Here is an 18,115-nt window from a genome sequence, read left to right as displayed (position 1 = left end):
CTCTGAATTTGGTGGTGGGAGATCAGAAGTTGGGTAGCTAACCCCGGGCTTTCAGCCCCTACACCAAGTTCCTCTTGGTAGTGGACAGGGGTTTCCCTGGGAACACCCTCCCCACCCGCTGTCCCCCTGATGGGCTGTGAGGAGAAAGGCGAGGGCAAGTGCAAGGCTCAGGATACAGGCCTTGGAAGGTGGGAGTTCAGAACTGGAACAAAGGCCCAACCAGGACTGGAGAGGCGCTGTTGCCCAGAAAGACGGAAGTCCTAACTGCACAGCTTCTCCAGGAACCAGGACCGGCCCTGCAGAGATGCCAAGAGAAACAGCAGCCAGGGACGTCCCGGGCTGGGAAGGCCCTAGTGGTGGGACACTCTGGAGCCCTGGGCCCGCCCAGGAACGACTGGTTACTGAGAATCGTTTAGGTTCCAAAGCTTGTGAACTATTTCCAATATTTACACTGTCATACACAGATAAAACTTAGAGAGTGTTCAAGGTTACCCTATAAAGACAGCATTCTTGCTTGTCTGGGTGCTAAAATGCTCTGCAGAGGAAGTGAGGAGGGGTGTATCCTGGGTGTGTGCTCATGAGGAGATAACCCAACCAATGGTTTCAGGAGCCAATGTTCCAATGGGGAGACTGAGTCCCAGAGAGGGGAAGGGACTCGCCCAGGGTCACATGGTGACGGGGCCTAGACCACTGCTCCATGGCTGTCCCCCTGTGGGTCTGCCAGCCAAGGGCGAGAAAGGCTTTGGGGAGGGCAGGTAGCCAAGTCAGGGCTCCGCCTCTCCCTCATCCTCGCTGGTGCAACCCTCGGGCACTGCAGGGCCCTGGGCTGCCCGGGTCTCCAAGTACTTGGCCTTGAGCTGCTCCAGCTCGTGCAGCTCAGCCTCCAGCCGCTCCCGGTGGGCCATCCGCAGCTGGCGTAGCTGTTTTATAGGAAAGGGGTTCATGTCGTTGAAGGCGATGTTCATCAGCTTCCTGGGGGGAGAGCACAGTCACAGTCACCGGGTGTCCCAGGCACCCCTGCATTCATTCTGCTCATGCAGCTGAGGCCCCTTCCAGGGAGGAAACAGTAAATAGGAAGACAATTTCCACCCAAAGTGACAGGTACTGAGGCAAGAGGAAGCTTAGCACTGTGGGAGCTCTAACCCAGAAAGGAAAAGTTGGTCAGGGAAGGCTTCGTGGAGGAGGGGACAGTGAGCTGAGTTTTGAAGAATGAGTACAGGTAGGCCAGGCAAAGATGGTGGTGGTGGAAGTGGCAAGGAGGCATTCTAAGTAGAAGAGCCTGCAAGGCCAGAAGCCCAGAGATGGAGGTTGTCCTAGGAACTCAAATAATTCTGTTTGGCAGGATCATAGGGCATGGGTGTTGGGGGCAGGAGAAGGTGGGCAAGAAATGAAACAGCACGGAGGCCCTGCATGCTGTGTTAAGGGGGCAGACAGACGCCAAGGCAGTGGAACGTCCCTGAAGATCTCTAAGCTGCAACGGAGGATCAGAATCGCTAATGAACCTACCTTTGGAAACACCAGCCCCCTCTCTGCTCTGTGTCCCGGAGGGATGCATGTGGGGTAGGTACGGTGGAGGGGCAGGGTGGCCCAGGAGTGTGTTCTCACCGACTGTTGCAAATGGTCTTGGTGAAGAAGCGCAGGTACTGGTAGATCTCCAGGCCATCCTGCAGCCTCAGGATCTCCTCCTCGTTGTACTTGAAGATGGCCAAGGCATAGCGGAACACCACCTGGGGGGTAAAGTGGGGGCTCAGGAGGGGGCGCAGGGAGCCAGGGCAGGGAGTCCCCAGCAGGAGCAGAACCCACGCCCCCAGGCGCTGTGGAAGGCCCTGGACAGGCTGCAGAGGTTGAAGGCCTGGAGGAAACGTGCGGGGCAACACCGAGGGGGGGTGGACTGGAAATCCCACAGGGGAGCACAGCTTGGAATCTGGGGATGGGGACTGTCCTGGGACCCTGGGCCAGGCATTGCCCCTGTTGGACCCAATGGCGGGTAACACTGTCTTTACATGGGGCTCCAGCAGGAATCGAATGGAGACACAGATCCGAGGGCACTTGGTGAACTGTGAGGTCAGCCACCATGGGGAAACTGGGTGGAGGTCAGGGGAGGGCCTGCCCAGGGTCTCCTTGCGAGGTAAGGGGCAGAGCTGGGACCAGATCCAAGTGCCAGCCTCCCAATCTGGGGCTCAGTCCAAACAGGAAGAAGAGACGGCAGGTGATTGAGGGGCAATGGACAGAATAGCGATGCGCCTCCTGGTCATGCTTGTGCCTCCTCTCCAGGGAAAGGGAATCCCCCCAACTTCAGGACGCATCTTCAGAGGCAGAAGCACCACTTCCCCTCAGGGGTGCAAAGTACTTGAGTTTACAAAGCCACGCTCCCAGGAGAGGTCCTCCATGGCCCTGACAGCTGGGCTCTGTCCTCCCACTGTCCAGGGGCAGAATCGAGACCCAGAGGATGCAGGGACTTGCCCAGGACACTCCTGCTCACCACCCCCCGCAGTGCCCTACCTTGGTGCCCTCGTAGAGGAAGGCGTCCCAGACCGGGAGGAGGATGTTGCTGATGAGACTGTCTGCGAAGACTACAAGGAGCCAGTTGAAGGTGACGAAGGACAGGTCCACACGGTGCTGCCCCAGGTGGGCCATCAGTTTGGGCAGCTTCTCCAAGAGGAGGTCCTGCAGCACTCGCTGGTCCACCTGCAAGCCGAGAGAGGGCCTGTCAGCTGCTGCCCTGTGGAGGGGGCTGCCTCCGTCCGGTCCACCCCTGCACACCCGGCTGGTCCACACACGGCCCCAGGCTGCTCCCAGTGGGTCCTGCCCCACCTGGGGGCACAGAGCGCCCGGAGAAGCTAGAGCCCAGCCTGGCCGGGAGACAGGTCGCTCCACTGGCGAGCAGCCTTCCAGGTTGGAGCTTTGATGCAGAGGTCTCTGTGGACTGTAAGTTCTTGGCCAGTGGAGTTTTGGCTCCTTTGTCCCCCAGGCTTGTATTGGCTGACACCATGGCCGCTTCCCTACACCTGTTTTGGGACTGATGCACAAGATGCTCAGGGCAAGGTCCTGGGGGCCGGTGTTGGGGGAGCCACACCTGACATCAGGGGGCGATGCTGCTGGGTGATAGCTGCTAATGACCTCTTAGTGTGGTCACATCATACCTCTGTCCTTGTTTCACTGGACCCGGTTGGTCACTGCCCGCACTGACTCCTTCCCTGCCCCAGGACACGGTTGTTCTGCGGCTGCCCCCACTTCTGTGACAAGCCCGTTTTAGGGTCCTCTTGCTCTCTTTCTTGGAACTGCGGGTTTCTCAGCCCTCTCCCTCCATTTAAGTTTTCTTCCAGACTTAGCTCTTGCTGTGGCAAACACCCTCTCCCTTCCTTCCCTGCCCTGAACTCCAGGTCTGCTGTGCAGGCCAAGAGTCCAGCCCAAAACCTAGGGTAACTCACTGAATCTAAGATGCCACTGAACCTACTGAAGGATGTACAGATGAACTGATATGATGTCTGAGGTTTACTTCAAGGTCATCAGAGTAGGAGGAGTGGGTGTGAGTATAGGTGAAAACAGTACTGGCCACCCTGTGTTGATAATTATTGAAACTAGGTAATGGATGCATGGAGGTTCATTACACTTTCTCTGTTCTTTTGTACATTTGAAATTTTCTGTACTCAAAACAAAAACACCATAGTATATTGGTTATACAACACACCTCAATTCCAGAGATGTTAAAAAGTGAAAATAAAATATTTGTAAAGTGAAATATTTGTGTATCTCCCAGCCTGCCTTGCAACTAGAGGTGCCATGTGACACAATTCTGGCCAGTAAGATGTAAGCAGAAGTTGCTGGGTCCGGAAAGCTGTCTGAAAGGGAGCCAGTGCCTGTCTTTCACCCTCTGCTTCTTTCAGCCTAGACCATGGCCACAGTGCCAGAGAGGGTGCAGCCATCTCATGACCACGAGGTGACCAGCAGGAGGATGAAAGTCACATGGCAGAGCACTTAGCTGGAAGGAGCCTTCAGCTTTCTCATTATCTGAGAAAAATAACCCCCCATTTAAGCCACTATTAGGTTGGGCCTCCCTGCCACACAGCAAAACACAATCCTTACCTGATTCACCACCTATTTCCTGATGACTCCTAAGTCTTGATCTTCATCTCTGATCTCTCTCCTTACCCCTCCACCCAGGTGGGCATCCCAGAAGGAGGAAACAGTGTTAGGTGCTCACAGTAGGAAAGGAGGACAGGATGGGTGGGCAGGTAATGGCTTGGTAGGTTTTGGGGGGAGTGAGACAGTTCTCCCTGGGTAGCATCTCTCCATAAAGCAGACGCACTGATACAGCAAGAATGGGACAAGGGGTAAGGAGGGAGAGGCTGGAGGGTGAGGTGGGAGGTCTGAAATGGTTTCGCATTTACACCTCTCAACAAGCCCAGGAAGTAGTGTTACTTCCATTCAAAAGCAGGCAAGCCTGAGGTTCAGAGAAGTGATGCCACTTGCCAAGGCCAGATGGCTGGTTTCTGAAGGGCTGGCTCTGAACACAGCTCCACCTGACTCCAGGGCTGGTGTGTGCTCAGAGGGCAGTGGAGGGGGTCATGAGATGATGGAGGTAGCTGTATTTCTCAGTTGGTGATGATACGTGTGTGTGAAGCGTCACTGTCACCTCCCATCCTCCCAGTCCCAACTTCCACCCTACCTGACCTCTGTTTTGAAATTCTTGACTGGCAAACACCAGTCAAAATCTAGTGACACTAGATTTTCTCCTCCTCCCCTCCATAGGATATCCACTGTTTCTAGTGATGTAATGTCCCCACTGGAATAACAACAGTCTATCGTGTGGGCAGGGCCCCAGCAATTCTCAAGGCCATCAGCTGACTGGAACATTGCAGCAGTCCCAGAGAAGGGTTATTGGCCCACTGTACAGAGGGAGAAATGGAGGCCTGAGAGATTCCTGACCTTTCCAAGATTCACTGACTTGTAGGAACAATTCAGGGGCACCAACCTGCATGGCCCCCAAGTCCCCTCCCTGCCCTGCTCACCTGGGATGCCAAGAGCGTCTTGCTGTAGTAATCAGCTGGCATGATGGTCTCCACAATGGCCACCAGACACCAGAAGGCACTCTCTTCCTCATCCAGGACCAGCAGAGCGATGGCCGCCAGTCTGGAGTGGGAGGGAAGGAGGCCTGGAGTGACCCACAGAAGTCACAACCAGGCAGCCCACGGCAGGGGTGACTCCCTGGGGGATGTCCTGCCCAACCCCACTCTCTAACCAGGCTGGTGTTCCTGGAAACTGGGGCAAGATGAACATGCTTTTGAAGAGGACTACCTAGGGGATTTCCAGAACAACTGGGATCATCTTAGAGCAGGGCCTCTGGAGTCTTGTTGCTTCCTTGCTGGGTGACCGTGGGCAAGTTACTTAACTTCTCTGAGCTTCAGCCTCATAATAATCACAGGACTGTTGTAAGGATGAACAGAGTAAATACATGTTAACTGCCCAGCACAGTGCCTAACACGTAGTGAGAGTGCTTTATAAAGGTTAGGTATCCTCATCTTAATATTCATGGGCTTTGAGACCTTGGCAAGTGTGCTAACCTCTCTGTGCCTCACTTTTATTACCTGTCAAGTGGGGTTAACAGTATCCACCTCCCAGGACTGTGAGGCATTGAGAAGACAGACATACAGCATCTTGCTCACTGTCTGGCATGTACCAGGTGCTCAATACTCGGAATTCTTTTTCTCCTTTGCTTCCCCTCTCCCCTAGAGTTATCATGAGGCTCTAATGAGATCATGGATAAGAAAGAAGACAACCCACAATGCTGAGCAGGGATGTCTGCCTGGAAGAAGCACTGTTTTCTCTCCTTCCCCCACCTTCCCTGGCAGGTCTTGTCCAGGGTGAATCCAAGAATACATTTCCCAAAATGTACTGGTCTCTCAAGATGCTAGGTGAGCACATGGTCCCATATTCAAAGATGCTGGGGAACACTGCATACTCTAGCCCCCTTTTAGAGGCTTATGATATACATATCTTAACAAAGCCTCTTAGAAATCTCACGTTAACAAAGCCCCACATGACTAATACAGGGCTGCCTAGTGGGGCTGTGCACAGTGCACCCGCTGAACACCCTCAGGGAGCTGCCGCTTTCAGCACAGGGCAGCCTCACACTCTCAATGGACTTAAAGAGCACATTTCATTGTCAGATATTGATGCTTCTCTGGGCTCTTACTCGGTTGGATTCGTGACCTCCGACATCTTCTGAAGTTTACACTTTTTTTTAATAAACAGGGTTTCTGAAAAGAAAAAAAGAAATCCTTTTTCTCTCCCTAGTGGATTGGGAAGGTATTTCTCTCCACTCTGGCTAAAGTATTGTTACAGACCGTCCTTAGTTTAGCTGAGTGGATGGAGAGAACAGTTACAGGTCTCCTGGAAATAGTAGGCTTTGGCCTCTCAGAGATGGGAAAGTGGGAAGGCCTACAGAGATTATTTAGCTCAGAGAGAGCAAATGGGATACACCAGCCAACACTCTCTTTGTCTATGCCCAGGGCAGACATAACTAATTGATCATGGTACTCTTTCCCACTGAGTCTGGAGGCTGCCTCAGAAACTCACAAGATAAGGCTCCAGGCAGCTACTTTCTGCTGGCCATCCCTGGCCATTGCAGAGACAGGAAAATCGAGGCCCACAGAGCAACAGTGACTTGTTCAAGGTCACACAATCAGTTGGTGGCAGAGGACTGCCAAAGTCCAGCCTGTTCTCTCTATCTTACCTCATTCCACTGTTCTCAGTCCAGGAGTGGGTGTCAGAATTAGCTTCGATTTCTGCTCACATTAAAAGGTCAGTGATTTGATGTGTGAGCCCGTTGATAACGTTCAGTGATTTATACTATTTTTAATTTTTGCACACAATCCTGAACCAGTAGGATAAAGCATTTGTGTCAGAAAAGGAGGTTTAATCCTGCTAAGATTCCACCCATGGAAGGCCCTAAGCAAGGCCCAGGGCCTTTGGGAATGGATACCACTGTTTCTGAGAGTCCCAATAATGCCACTGGGGGCAAGGGTATGACACGAGCTCTGAATCCAGGAATGCTCTCAATATGCTTGGTGGGATACTCAGGACCCCTCTGGTGGAGGGGGCCAAAGGACCTTGTTTTTACTTCCATGAGCCTTGTTTCCAAATCATATTGCCCTTAACCTCTCAAAGACTGGTCTCCCTGAGGATGCCCAGGCCATAGGTTCTCATTTACAGTCACAAGGAGGTTCCTTGGCCTGTGCCTCAGTCTTTGGGCTTAACTCCTGAAGGACAGATCTGGGAAGCTGCCTCACCCTCAGCCAGCCTCTGCTTTCCGCCCTTGACATGTACCGGCCACCCCTTTCCTGACTCCTTCGCAGGTCCCCCTTCCTCTCTATGGGCCTTACCTGTTGGTGTTTGGAAATTTGTTAGGGCTACTGAAAATTTTAGATGTGTATTCCTCATGACTTTTTCACTTTTTGGGTGTGTTTTAATGCTACAGAAATAATAGCACAAACACAAGAATATCTGTGGCAGCATTCTTATAACCAAAAAAAAAAAAGAAGAAGAAGAAGAAGATTTACATACTTTATGGTGCATTTAGACAGTGGAAATTGAATCTCTGTTAAAAAGGATGCACCCGGGCTTCCCTGGCGGCGCAGTGATTGAGAGTCCGCCTGCTGATGCAGGGGACACGGGTTCGTGCCCTGGTCCGGGAAGATGTCACATGCCGCGGAGTGGCTGGGCCCGTGAGCCATGGCCGCTGAGCCTGCATGTCCGGAGCCTGTGCTCAGCAACAGAAGAGGCCACAACAGTGAGGCCCGCGTACCACAAAAAAACAAACAAAAAAAAAGGATGCACCCAAGAGAAAGGAAAATATACATCCACACAAAGACTTGCCCAGGAATGTTCATGGCATTATTCATAATAGCCAAAAGGTAGAAACAATCCAAATGTCCATCAACTGGTTACTGGATAATCCAAGTATGGCACATCCATGCAATGGAATGCTGCTTGGTTAAAAAAAGAACAAAACACATGCTACAACCTGTATGAACCTCAAGAACATGCTAAGTGGAAGAAACTTGATGCAGATGACCACATATTTTATGATTGGTATATGAAATGTCCACAACAAGCACGCTCATAGAGACAGAAAGTAGATATGTGGTTGTTCAGGGCTGGGGGTGGGAATTGAGAGTGACTGCAAATTGGCACAAGGTGTCTTTTAGGGGTGATGGAAATGTTCTAAAATTGGATTGTGGTGATGGCTGTGCAACTCTGTGAATTTACTCCAGATCATTGAGTTGTACACTTAAAACCCGTGGGGAAAAAAAAAGGTCAGTGATGAGAGGCTGCTGGCACTCACTAGGGTCCTAGCAACTGCTCAGGGCTACAGCCAGACTCCAGCGGAAGACATTCAGGCCCAAGTAGGTCTGCAAAGGAGGGTGATGTAGGAAAGGAAAAACTACTTTAAATCCACTTATAATTTACAGCGAAATGGATTTTAAAATTTTGCTCTGAATTAGCATTAAATCATTACTATGATATCTGTCTCCCTCTAAACAGGCTGGGTTTTTTGCATAAAAGCAGGTTCTGTCCTCGAGAAACCACACATGCAGTTCTAATAGCCGCCACTAGATGGCAGCACCCAGACAAGTGAAAGCAGCTGCACAAGGGCCTTTGAAAGAATACAATGCACTCTCCACATTTAAACAGGCTCTATTACAAATAATCTTCTATTTAAAGCAATAGTATGAACATCTGCCTAAATGCCAATAACTATAGCATTCAAAGAAAGAAGTAAAGAAATACCTCTGGTTTTGGTCTCAGCTGTTCCTATATACCCCTCAGCAACTTTTGGTGCTGCCTCTTTCCACATAGGGAGCGGCTTCTTTCCTTTCTACATGGCTTACCTTAAGATCCCCTCCTGCTTTGGGATCTTCCCCCTGCTCCTTCAGTATAGATTAGACTCCAAAGCCCATATGTGGCTAGCTCCATTCCTGCTCTCAAAAAAGGTTATATTTGATCAGGAAAAAAGGTTTCTGAGTGCCCTCAGCACACTCTCTGCTACAGCTCCCATTCTGAGTGAGCACAGATGGTAGGAAGAACCAGGTCTGGGGTCCGGAGACCAGGGTTAGCAGCCCATGCATGGTGAGGCCCAGGCAGGTTCCTTAGCTTCTCAGACCCTCTCTTATCTCACCTGGCAATGGCGGGCACGAATGCTCACCTCGCAGGGTTTTCCTGAGGATTAGATGACATCAGGTATGTAAGTACCTGGCATGCAGGAGGCCCTCATTACGTCTTAGCTCCTACCTGACCTTTGCACGAAATGTACAAATTATTCATACAGTCTCAGAGCTTCTAGCTCCCTTCAAATCTAATCTTAAAAAGAGGATTCAAAAGTTTTGTGCCTTCTGGATTTTAACATGTTCAAACAGATGAGAAGCGTGCAGGCTTCTGCTCAGCTGTTAAATGAATGAATTTCTATGGACATCTCCTGTAGCGGACGTTTAGAGCAGCATGAAATCTGAACATGTTTTCCAAGGAGGCTTAGACTGAGAGGCATTACTGTTCGGGCTTAACTCTGAATTCCCAGTAATGGTACATGTATATGCTCAATTTCACCCAACTTAAGCTGGAAAAAAAGTATCAAAAATATCTATCCTTGGGAATCATTCAAATTTGAGTAGGGACACTGAATATTTATTCTGTGTTAAGTAAATGTCACACACTACCTGAAAAAAAGAGCAGAATGACTTATGTAAAATTTGCTTGAGTATATATGTGTTTAAATTAAGCTGAGGCGTGGGATAGGGAGCATGGGAGGGAGATGCAAGAGGGAGGGGATATGGGGATCTATGTATACGTATAGCTGATTCACTTTGTTGTACAGCAGAAACTAACACACCATTGTAAAGCAATTATACTCCAATAAAGATGCTAAAAAAATTAAAAAAATAAAATAAAGTATTAAAAAATAAATAAATAAAATAAAGTTGAACCGAAACTTGCTTTGGGAAATATTTGAGATTATGCCACCTCTATCGAGATAACTGGGGGCAGCCACGAGAATTCTCCAAAGTACTGGCGGGGGCAGCCCTACCAAGCCACCCCACCCCACCCCCAGCTCCTATCCCTTGTCTCCTGCTGTTGAACCAGAAGTAGAAATTAATCCAGGCTGGGACAGATTCCTTCCTTTGGGAATTTAGGCCTGAGACATGAGGGTATCAACAAGTGGATTGCTGAAAGGCTTGACTTAGGGGCTGAGGACGCTGTTCTGACAGCCCTGATGGGCCCTAAATGTCCAAGGAATGACAGACAGTGAGGCTGGTCTGCTGAGAGAGAAGGAAGCAGCCATGTATTATGAGAGAGGCCAGAGACCACGCAGCCCACAGAGGGCTGCACAATCTCAGGGGACAGAGTCCCCCTGGAATATGGCATGAATGGTGCCCCCTGGCGTTGTGCTGTGCTATGGCCCTGCTAGACAGAGCGGTTGCCTCGGCTTCCGAAGACCATCTATCTGGTCCCTAGCTCTATTTCCTTTTCCTGGCTTTTGGGAGCTTCCTCTGTAACATTTACAAATTCTCTTTTCCTTGGGCTCCTCTGAGTGGATTTTGTTTAAAGCAATGATCCCTGACCCAGGCAGTCATGCAATACGTGAGCTGGCTGTGGGCTATACAACCCCAGCGGGCCCGCTCACGTGCTCTCTATGGAAGTGGCACCACCCTGAGGACAAATCACAGGAGAGGGCACGGGACGAGGAGCCTGGGGCTCTGGCCCAAATCTGTCTTGAACACGTCCTTTCACCTGCTTGTCCTCACCCATATGGTGGGGACCAAGCCCCCTGGGTTGACCTCTCTGAGAGGCTCCAGAGAGACAGAGAGGTGCCCTGGAAGGCAGAGGCTGTGCCCTCACGGGGGCTGTGTGGCTTACCTGTTTAGGCCCTGGCAGTAGCCGATGGCGGGGTTCTGCCAGGAAAAAGCCAGCAGTACCCGGCGGAGCCTGTCAGGGAAGCTGGAGGCGGGACAGGTGAAATGCTTGTTGCTGGGGAAGGTCCGGTTCAGGTCCAGCTCGATCTGGCGTGCGGCGGGGTGCTTGCAGGCCTGGCTCCGGCTCAGTAGCTCCTGGTAGCGGCCGGGGCCCTGCAGGTGCCGGACACGGAGGCGGACCAGCCATTTCCAGACACGCGGGCGGTGCTCGCGGGGCACGCCTGCCCGCAGCAGCTGCTTGATCTCCGCAGAGGGGGCCAGCTCACCCAGGGCAGCCCAGCGCTCCCGCAGCGGCTGCTCCACGGCCTCGTGGGCCAGCAGGTGGTGGGAGTGCACTTCTAGCACCTGGATCTTGGCCAGCAGCCTCAGATCTTCCACCTCATAGTTGGGTACTGTCAGGAAGCCGTACTCGTCATACTCGCTGCCAGCAAAAGCCTGTGTCAGCGACATCTTGCAAGGCCCTTCCCCAGATAAGGGGCAGCGGGGAGAGGGTGGACCCTGGGCAGGAAGACTGCCTGCGCTTCACTGCAGGTTGGCCATGTAACTCTGGGCAGGTCACTTCAGTGCTCTGAACCTCAGTTTGCTCTGTACAATGGGTATAGGAACTCCTTGCTCTGCCTCATGAAGACCCAATGAGATCCTCTGATGTAAATTGCTAGGGGGCTAGACAGTGCCTGGTACATGGCAAGTGCTGAAAAGATATTTGCTCATTCATTCTGTGTAAATATAAAGGACCCTCTTATTACTCCATGAAGCCTTAGGCCCAAGAAGTCCTCTACTGCCATTACAGAACCCCACTTCCACAGCCAGTAAGCCCAAGGACAGATGGGCAACAGGAAGCACCACCAACAAGCAGAAACAGGAGAGCTGGGGACCCATTCAGATGGCCTTTCATAGAGTCAGCATTTATTGGCCCCTATTATGTGCTCTGCCTGTGCTACCTCATTTTAATCCTCATGATCCTGCAAAGCAGGGCTCTTAGCCCACATCTTACGGAGGCTGAATATGAGGCTCAGAAAGGTAAAGTGACTTGTCCAAGGTTACACAGTGAGAAAGCCAAGTCTGGCTCCAAAGCCTGGGCTCTGGCCACTGGACTGACCATCCAGCCTCTAGGGACCTTGGACCCCAGCCACAGCCCCTTCTGTATATTTATCTGCCCAGGTCCACTGTGCTCAGCAAAGGCTTGGCTCAAAGGAGGCAGCTGGCTTGTCTCCTCTCCTCCCATCTCTGACAAACACCCCTGGGAGGCAGCCTGGGGAAGTGGAAGAAACAGAACTCTGGAGGCAGGCCCACGTCAGATGCACTAATATGTTGTGTGGCCTTGGGCAAAGGGCTGCCTCCTCTGAGCCTGCGGTGCCTCTCAGCTGTAAAATGGGGCTCATTTCAACCACATGATCACTAATCCGGAGGTACAAGGAGGTAAGCATGTGCAGGGCTCACACACGGTCAGCAGCAACTGGTAGCAGGGTGGCTGGCGGCCCCCAGGTCATGAAGACCCAGCCCTGCTCTGGGCTCACCTGATGGGGCTCAGCACAACGCTGTCAGCTGAGGCCTCGCTGGCTTCCCACTGCAGCGCCTCCTGGATGAGCTGCCTCAGTAGCTCCGAGCACTCGCCTGCCTCGACCCCCACGGCCTCCTGCAGCCTCCGCAGCCCCGCCAGGTACTTGCTTTCCACCTGGCAGTTCTTGGCTTGGAGGTAGGCACACTGTGGGAGGGAGGGGTGGGGCTGGTCAGGCCACCTGGTTGGGCCTGGGCCAGAGGCCTGAGGCCTGAACAGCTTTAGGCAGTCCAGCCCTTCTTCCAGCGCTCATCTCCCATCCCCCCGCCCCAGCCATTCATAGAAAGGAAAGGAGAGGAGTCCTGAATCCAAGAGTTTACAGCAAGGCAGACAGGGCTCCAGGCAAGAGAACCAGGCCCAGGGCTGGGGCTAGACTCAGAAAAATGAGGGGAGAGGTGGGCATTGCCTGCAGTCCTATCCTAGATCAGTTACTGCAGGCTGGGTGCTCTATGGCAAGTTACTTAACCTCTCTGTGCTTTAACTTCTTCATCCGAACAACGGGGATGATACAGAGTCTGCCTCAGAATTCTTACATGTGACTCTAGATGAGCCAATGTATACAAAGCCCTTCCAGGGCACTTGGCGCAGAGCAAGCTCTCTGCAGGAGGTATACCTGAGCAGTGCCCAGGGGATGGATGGACATGGAGCTCTGGACACTGCCCTTGTGCCTTCTGCCACCACGTGGGCTTTTTCCATTTCTCCAACACACCACCTCTCTCCCACCTCGTGGAACACACACTGCACATTCCCTGCCTGCCTACCCCCGTATCTTCCTTTCTTTGTATGCTTTGTGATATTTTGTTGAAAACTGGACATCTGAACCTAATAAGGTAGGGTGGAATTAATTAAAGAAAGCTCAGCTAAAAAAGTCCGGCCAGGCCTGTATGGGGACCTCTCAGGCCCTGCCACAGGCATCATTAATTTCTCCAAACAGGAAGAGATGTTCACCTACATCTCTGACAAGAAGCTGCCTCTACTATCCAGCAGGAACAGGAAAACTTCTCTCCACGCCAAGACAGCTCAGCCAATCAGGCACTGTAGCAATCCAGCCAATGAGAAGCCTCCATACTTGGGACTCCTAGTTTCCTCCAATGGATTTTTTGGTTATCACAGCCCTTCCCAACCCCTTCCTTTTCCCTATAAAAAGCAAATTCCCCTTCCTTGTTCCCTGAATCTGCCTGTGGTTCACCATAGTTCAAGTATCCCAAATTGTAATTCCTCTGGTTAGTCCCGAATAAACCTGCTTTTGCTGGTAAAATAACTAGCTAATATATTATTAAAAATGCCAATGTTAACTCTGGAAATCAGATACTCCTTCTTACCTAGGGTTTGCTGTTTTGGTTTTTGGTTTTGACTGTTGTAGGCTGCCTCTGTGCCCAGGATCAGCCTGAGGTATAAACTTAAGCTCCTCTTAGGTCTTTTCTGAGGCTTTCCCTGGGCATGCGTGGTCACTTTCTAATTTCCCACATATTTGTGGCGGTTTTGGAATGTAGAGTTAATACCTGGCTCGCAAAAGGGGAAAAAGGGGGGGCTTCCGTGGTGGTGCAGTGATTGAGAATCTGCCTGCCAATGCAGGGGACACGGGTTCGAGCCCTGGTCTGGGAAGATCCCACATGCCGCGGAGCAACTAGGCCCGTGAGCCACAATTACTGAGCCTGCGCGTCTGGAGCCTGTGCTCCGCAACAAGAGAGGCCACGATAGTGAGAGGCCCGCGCACCGCGATGAAGAGTGGCCCCTGCTTGCTGCAACTGGAGAAAGCCCTCGCACAGAAACAAAGACCCAACCCAGCCATAAATAAATAAATAAATAAAATTTAAAAAAAAAAAAAAGAGAGAGAAAGGCTGGCTTTATTAAAAAAAAAAAAAGACAAAAGGGGAAAAAGGGAAATACAAAGAGGGGGAAGGCCCTTTAAATTCCCTGGCAGTTACTTTAGGGGGTGGGGGCTTGCAGTGGCTGCCTGCCTCTTCCCCTCACCTCTGTGATCAGAAGCGGCAGTCAGCAGAGCACAGATCCCTGATATGTGGAAGACAGCTCATGAAGGGCACGGTCCAGAGGGAGAGCAGTCAGGTCATGAGGAGAGAGTTGAGCCAGTGGTGAGGTGGTGAGAGGACTGGAAGGGTGGCTGGGGACAGAGAGGGCCAGAACAGGGCTCCCGTGCCTCACCTTCATCAGGAGGGCCTTCTCCTTCTCAGCTACCTTTCTCCAGATCCTTGTGACCTGGTGGATCTCGGAGTTGAGAAAGTGGTTCTGGGTCCGGTATGCTTCCATGTCATCCTGGAGAAGAGAGCAAAACATTTAATGAGCTGCGCCAGAAACATCTCCCTGGTCCTCACTCTCAGATGAGCTGCCAACACCTTCTTCCTTTAGAAATTTCCAATAATGGCAACAGAAAAGGAAGTCTGAAAGAAAAAAAATAATAGTGATAGCCCCCTTCTCTAATCTTGATGCCAGCATGACATGGTAGAGAGAGCATTAAGCCTGGACTTCAAGTCCTGGCTTTGACTTCCTGGCTGGGAGGCCTCACTGGATCAATCTGACCCTCTCCTTCCTCATCTGTAAAAGGAGCAAATACCAACTACCCCACTTGGCAGCCGACTAAGTGAGGTCACGTGCACACTAAATACAAGGACCAAAACAGAGAAAACATTCAAGTAGTGTTTGCTTTTTAAATAAAAATATTTTGTCGTATATTGGTGATCATACTGAACAATTCTGGGTGAAAATTTTTTACTTAGTATCACTTTGTAAATACTTTTCTATGTTGCTACAGAAGCTTCCCAATGATAATTTTTAATGTCTGATGACTATTCTATTAGGTGAGTTTACCATAACTTAGACATAATCCTTCTCCTGTTGCTTTTTTAGTTTGAGCCCTGAGTGTTTTTGTTTGGTTCTCTTTTGGGGGGCTGTGCCATGTGACATTCGGGCTCTTAGTTCCCTGATTGAACCCATGCTCCCTGCAGTGGAAGCGTGGAGTCTTAACCACTGGACCACCATGGAAGTCCCTGGTTTGTTTCTATTATGAATAAAGCTGTAATGTTTATATCTGAGCCTAGAGTTTTCCTTTTGCAAGCTGTCCAGGGGAGGCAGTATGATCTTCCTGCTGGGGTATGCAAGGAGAAGCTGGCCATGCACTGGGGAGGGTCAAGCAGGAGCCTGAAAGGAGTAGCCACAGCTGCAGCTATGGCTCTCAATCTTTATTCTGATTGGATGGACACTGTGGGAACAATGGACAACACATGCTCACAGTGATACCTAGCAATTCCAGGGCATTTACGAATGGAAACTCAATCCCTTTCTCTCTCACTCAAGAAAATGTACTGGCCTGTAGATGAGCATGAGAGACTATTGTGGGTATGACTTCGGATAGGCCCTGATTTATCAGGAAATTAAGAACAGCACGCCTCACCCATGGCACTTCAATATCAGGGATGGGTCACTTGTGTACAGCTCATAGGCCGTGCTGACCCTCTTCATTCTGGCCAAGATCCCTCCCAGCTCAGAAGCTCCAATTCATGTCCAGGGGCTCTCCAAGGCTTCGGATGTGTCGCACAGGGCACTCTGCTTGCAGCCCGGACAAGGAGGGCAGGTACAAGCGCCCCTCAGAGCAGCCGTGGGCCTGGGTGGGGTGGCATCTGGGCAGTGCCTTCCCGTTCACTCATTGCCCTACCTTGAGTGTTCTTGGCTCAGAACTGTAGGGAGGAAAAAGAGAGAGCTCCGAGATGAGAAAAGCCACGTGACTGTCACCAGTGAGGCAAAGGAGGAAAATATAACTGGAGAAAGGGGACAGGGAAGAAGAGAGTTTGCCCTCCTGCTTTCACAGGGACCAGGGACCTGGGAATCATCTTTGGGAAATGCCGTGTGGACGAGCCCTTGTGCTAGTGGGGAAGGCAGTGGATTGGACGTGGGGACACCTGGGGTCAGGCTGTAACCCTGCTGCGTGTACTGTGCGACCTTGGACCAGTCCTTTCCCCTCTCCAGGACTCGGCCGACCGTGCCAGAAAATGAGGGGGCAGACTAGATCTCTGAGTCCTTCCGGCTCTGATATTCAAGAAGTCAGTGATTCTGTCCTCACACTGACAGTTTCAAAAAGGGGGCATTTCCTTAAAGCTGAGTGTACTTAACCACAAGGGCAAGTAGGAAATGTGAAACTTAAAACTTAAAAACAGTGGAGTTTTGATGGGTCTTCTATTTTTTTCTAGATCAGAGACCTAAAGGCTAAAAAATAAGGGAGTCTAGTACATGCAACTCCTATCAGAAAACACCTCCAAGGTGTCAGCTGCAGGACTGATAGCTTTCTAACAACCTCTGAGGAGCAGCCGTAAACATAAGCATGGTTGATGTGAATTGTACCCAGAATCTCTTCGTATCTGGGCTCACTGATAAATTAAATTCCTGAACATGCAAACTCAGGGGCACGCTTAGTCATTTAGGTGAGTCCATACTTCCGGGCAACTCTCTGAGACGGTCTGGAGGCACGCAGCGAGGCACTTTGACCCCCATGCTGCTCTACTGGGACTTCAACAGTGGATTCCAGCAGGATGGGCACAGAAAGAAGACACTTAGCAGGATAGAGCAGGGTAGGAAAGCAATCTCATGGAAGCAATTTTCACTGCTTTGTGAGGGACTCACAGCTTTCTGACAACCTAGCTTCATCTGCATTTGAAAGGTTTTGTTTTCATTTTGCACTCAAAAGAATCTCTGATTTTAGACGAAATAAGGGAGAAGGTTTAGAGACTGGTTATATGCTTTTTCATGCTGAAAGAAAGGGAAGGGAATCTGGATTTCATGTCATCTTCCTTTCCCCTTCTAACAACTCTGTTTGTAGGACTGGTTAGGCCATGTTATATAAAGGTGAGATAACTTGCCCAAGTCATACAGCTAGCAAGAGGCAGTTTGCCTGACTTCAGAGCTTGGGGAGTGGCCACTACACCACACTGCCCACTGGTCTCTCAAAAGCTCCCGGATTTCTCTCTTTCTTCCTTTCCCCCTCTTACCCCGTCTGACAGCAGGTCTTTGATACAGCGGCACAGGATTTCCGTGGTAATCCGATGTATACTCTTGTGGCTGTGGGTGCGAGGGCTGGGGAAGGACTGACTGGGGCTATGTGGCTGCCTGTAGGGACGGTGGGTTCTAGGCGCACCTATCCCCAGCTCCTGTCACCACCCTCCAGAGAGGAGGCTGCAGCCCGCGGCAGGTATCACACTTAAAATAAAGTTCCTGCCCCCTGTGTTGCAACTGGTCCCTGCGGGATGGGGTGGCCTTTCCCGGGTGAAAGCCACACCCTGGGCAAGGGTGAGGCCGGGATGATGGTGGTGGCTGGAAGGGCCACAGAGGCTGGAAGGCAGCAGAGCAGACAAGACTAGTCAGAGAGGTGAGCTGCAACCCAGTTCCAGTCCCCCCACTTCCTCTGCACACGGTCCTGGGCAAGTTACTTCACCTTTCTCAGCCCTGGCATTCTCATCTGTAAAGTGGGGAGCACATAAGCAGCTACCTCACCAGGCTGGTGCGAGGACTAAGTGAAGTGATGAAAGTAAAGCACTTAGGACAGTGCCTACCACACGGTAAACAATCTGTAAGTAGGAGT

The 18,115-nt window shown here is 51.1% G+C and overlaps 1 protein-coding gene across 3 annotated transcripts in view; it reads right to left on the bottom strand.

The window, feature by feature from the left end:
- Positions 1–530: 530 nt before the first annotated feature.
- Positions 531–18,115, bottom strand: part of TBC1D2 (TBC1 domain family member 2) — a gene marked incomplete at its 5' end in the record, with an annotated part of 42,161 nt that continues 24,576 nt past the window's right edge. For 2 of the 3 annotated variants that reach the window (XM_082841952.1, XM_082841953.1), the window contains 7 exons: positions 684–972; positions 1,606–1,727; positions 2,503–2,688; positions 5,013–5,133; positions 10,915–11,391; positions 12,488–12,675; positions 14,692–14,802. In XM_082841952.1, the coding sequence (XP_082698078.1) occupies positions 765–972; positions 1,606–1,727; positions 2,503–2,688; positions 5,013–5,133; positions 10,915–11,391; positions 12,488–12,675; positions 14,692–14,802 (1,413 nt within the window). In that variant the 3' untranslated portion in view covers positions 684–764. Of the gene's footprint in view, positions 973–1,605; positions 1,728–2,502; positions 2,689–5,012; positions 5,134–10,914; positions 11,392–12,487; positions 12,676–14,691; positions 14,803–18,115 lie in introns of all 3 variants that reach the window. The other variant, XM_082841954.1, reaches the window with a different exon arrangement.

The sequence above is a fragment of the Leucopleurus acutus genome, assembly GCF_964270905.1.
Source record: "Leucopleurus acutus genome assembly, chromosome: 7".
In the NCBI taxonomy this organism is placed as follows: domain Eukaryota; kingdom Metazoa; phylum Chordata; class Mammalia; order Artiodactyla; family Delphinidae; genus Leucopleurus; species Leucopleurus acutus.
The sequence above is the reverse complement of the archived record's forward strand: the minus strand, read 5'-3'. Positions and strand labels throughout refer to the sequence as shown.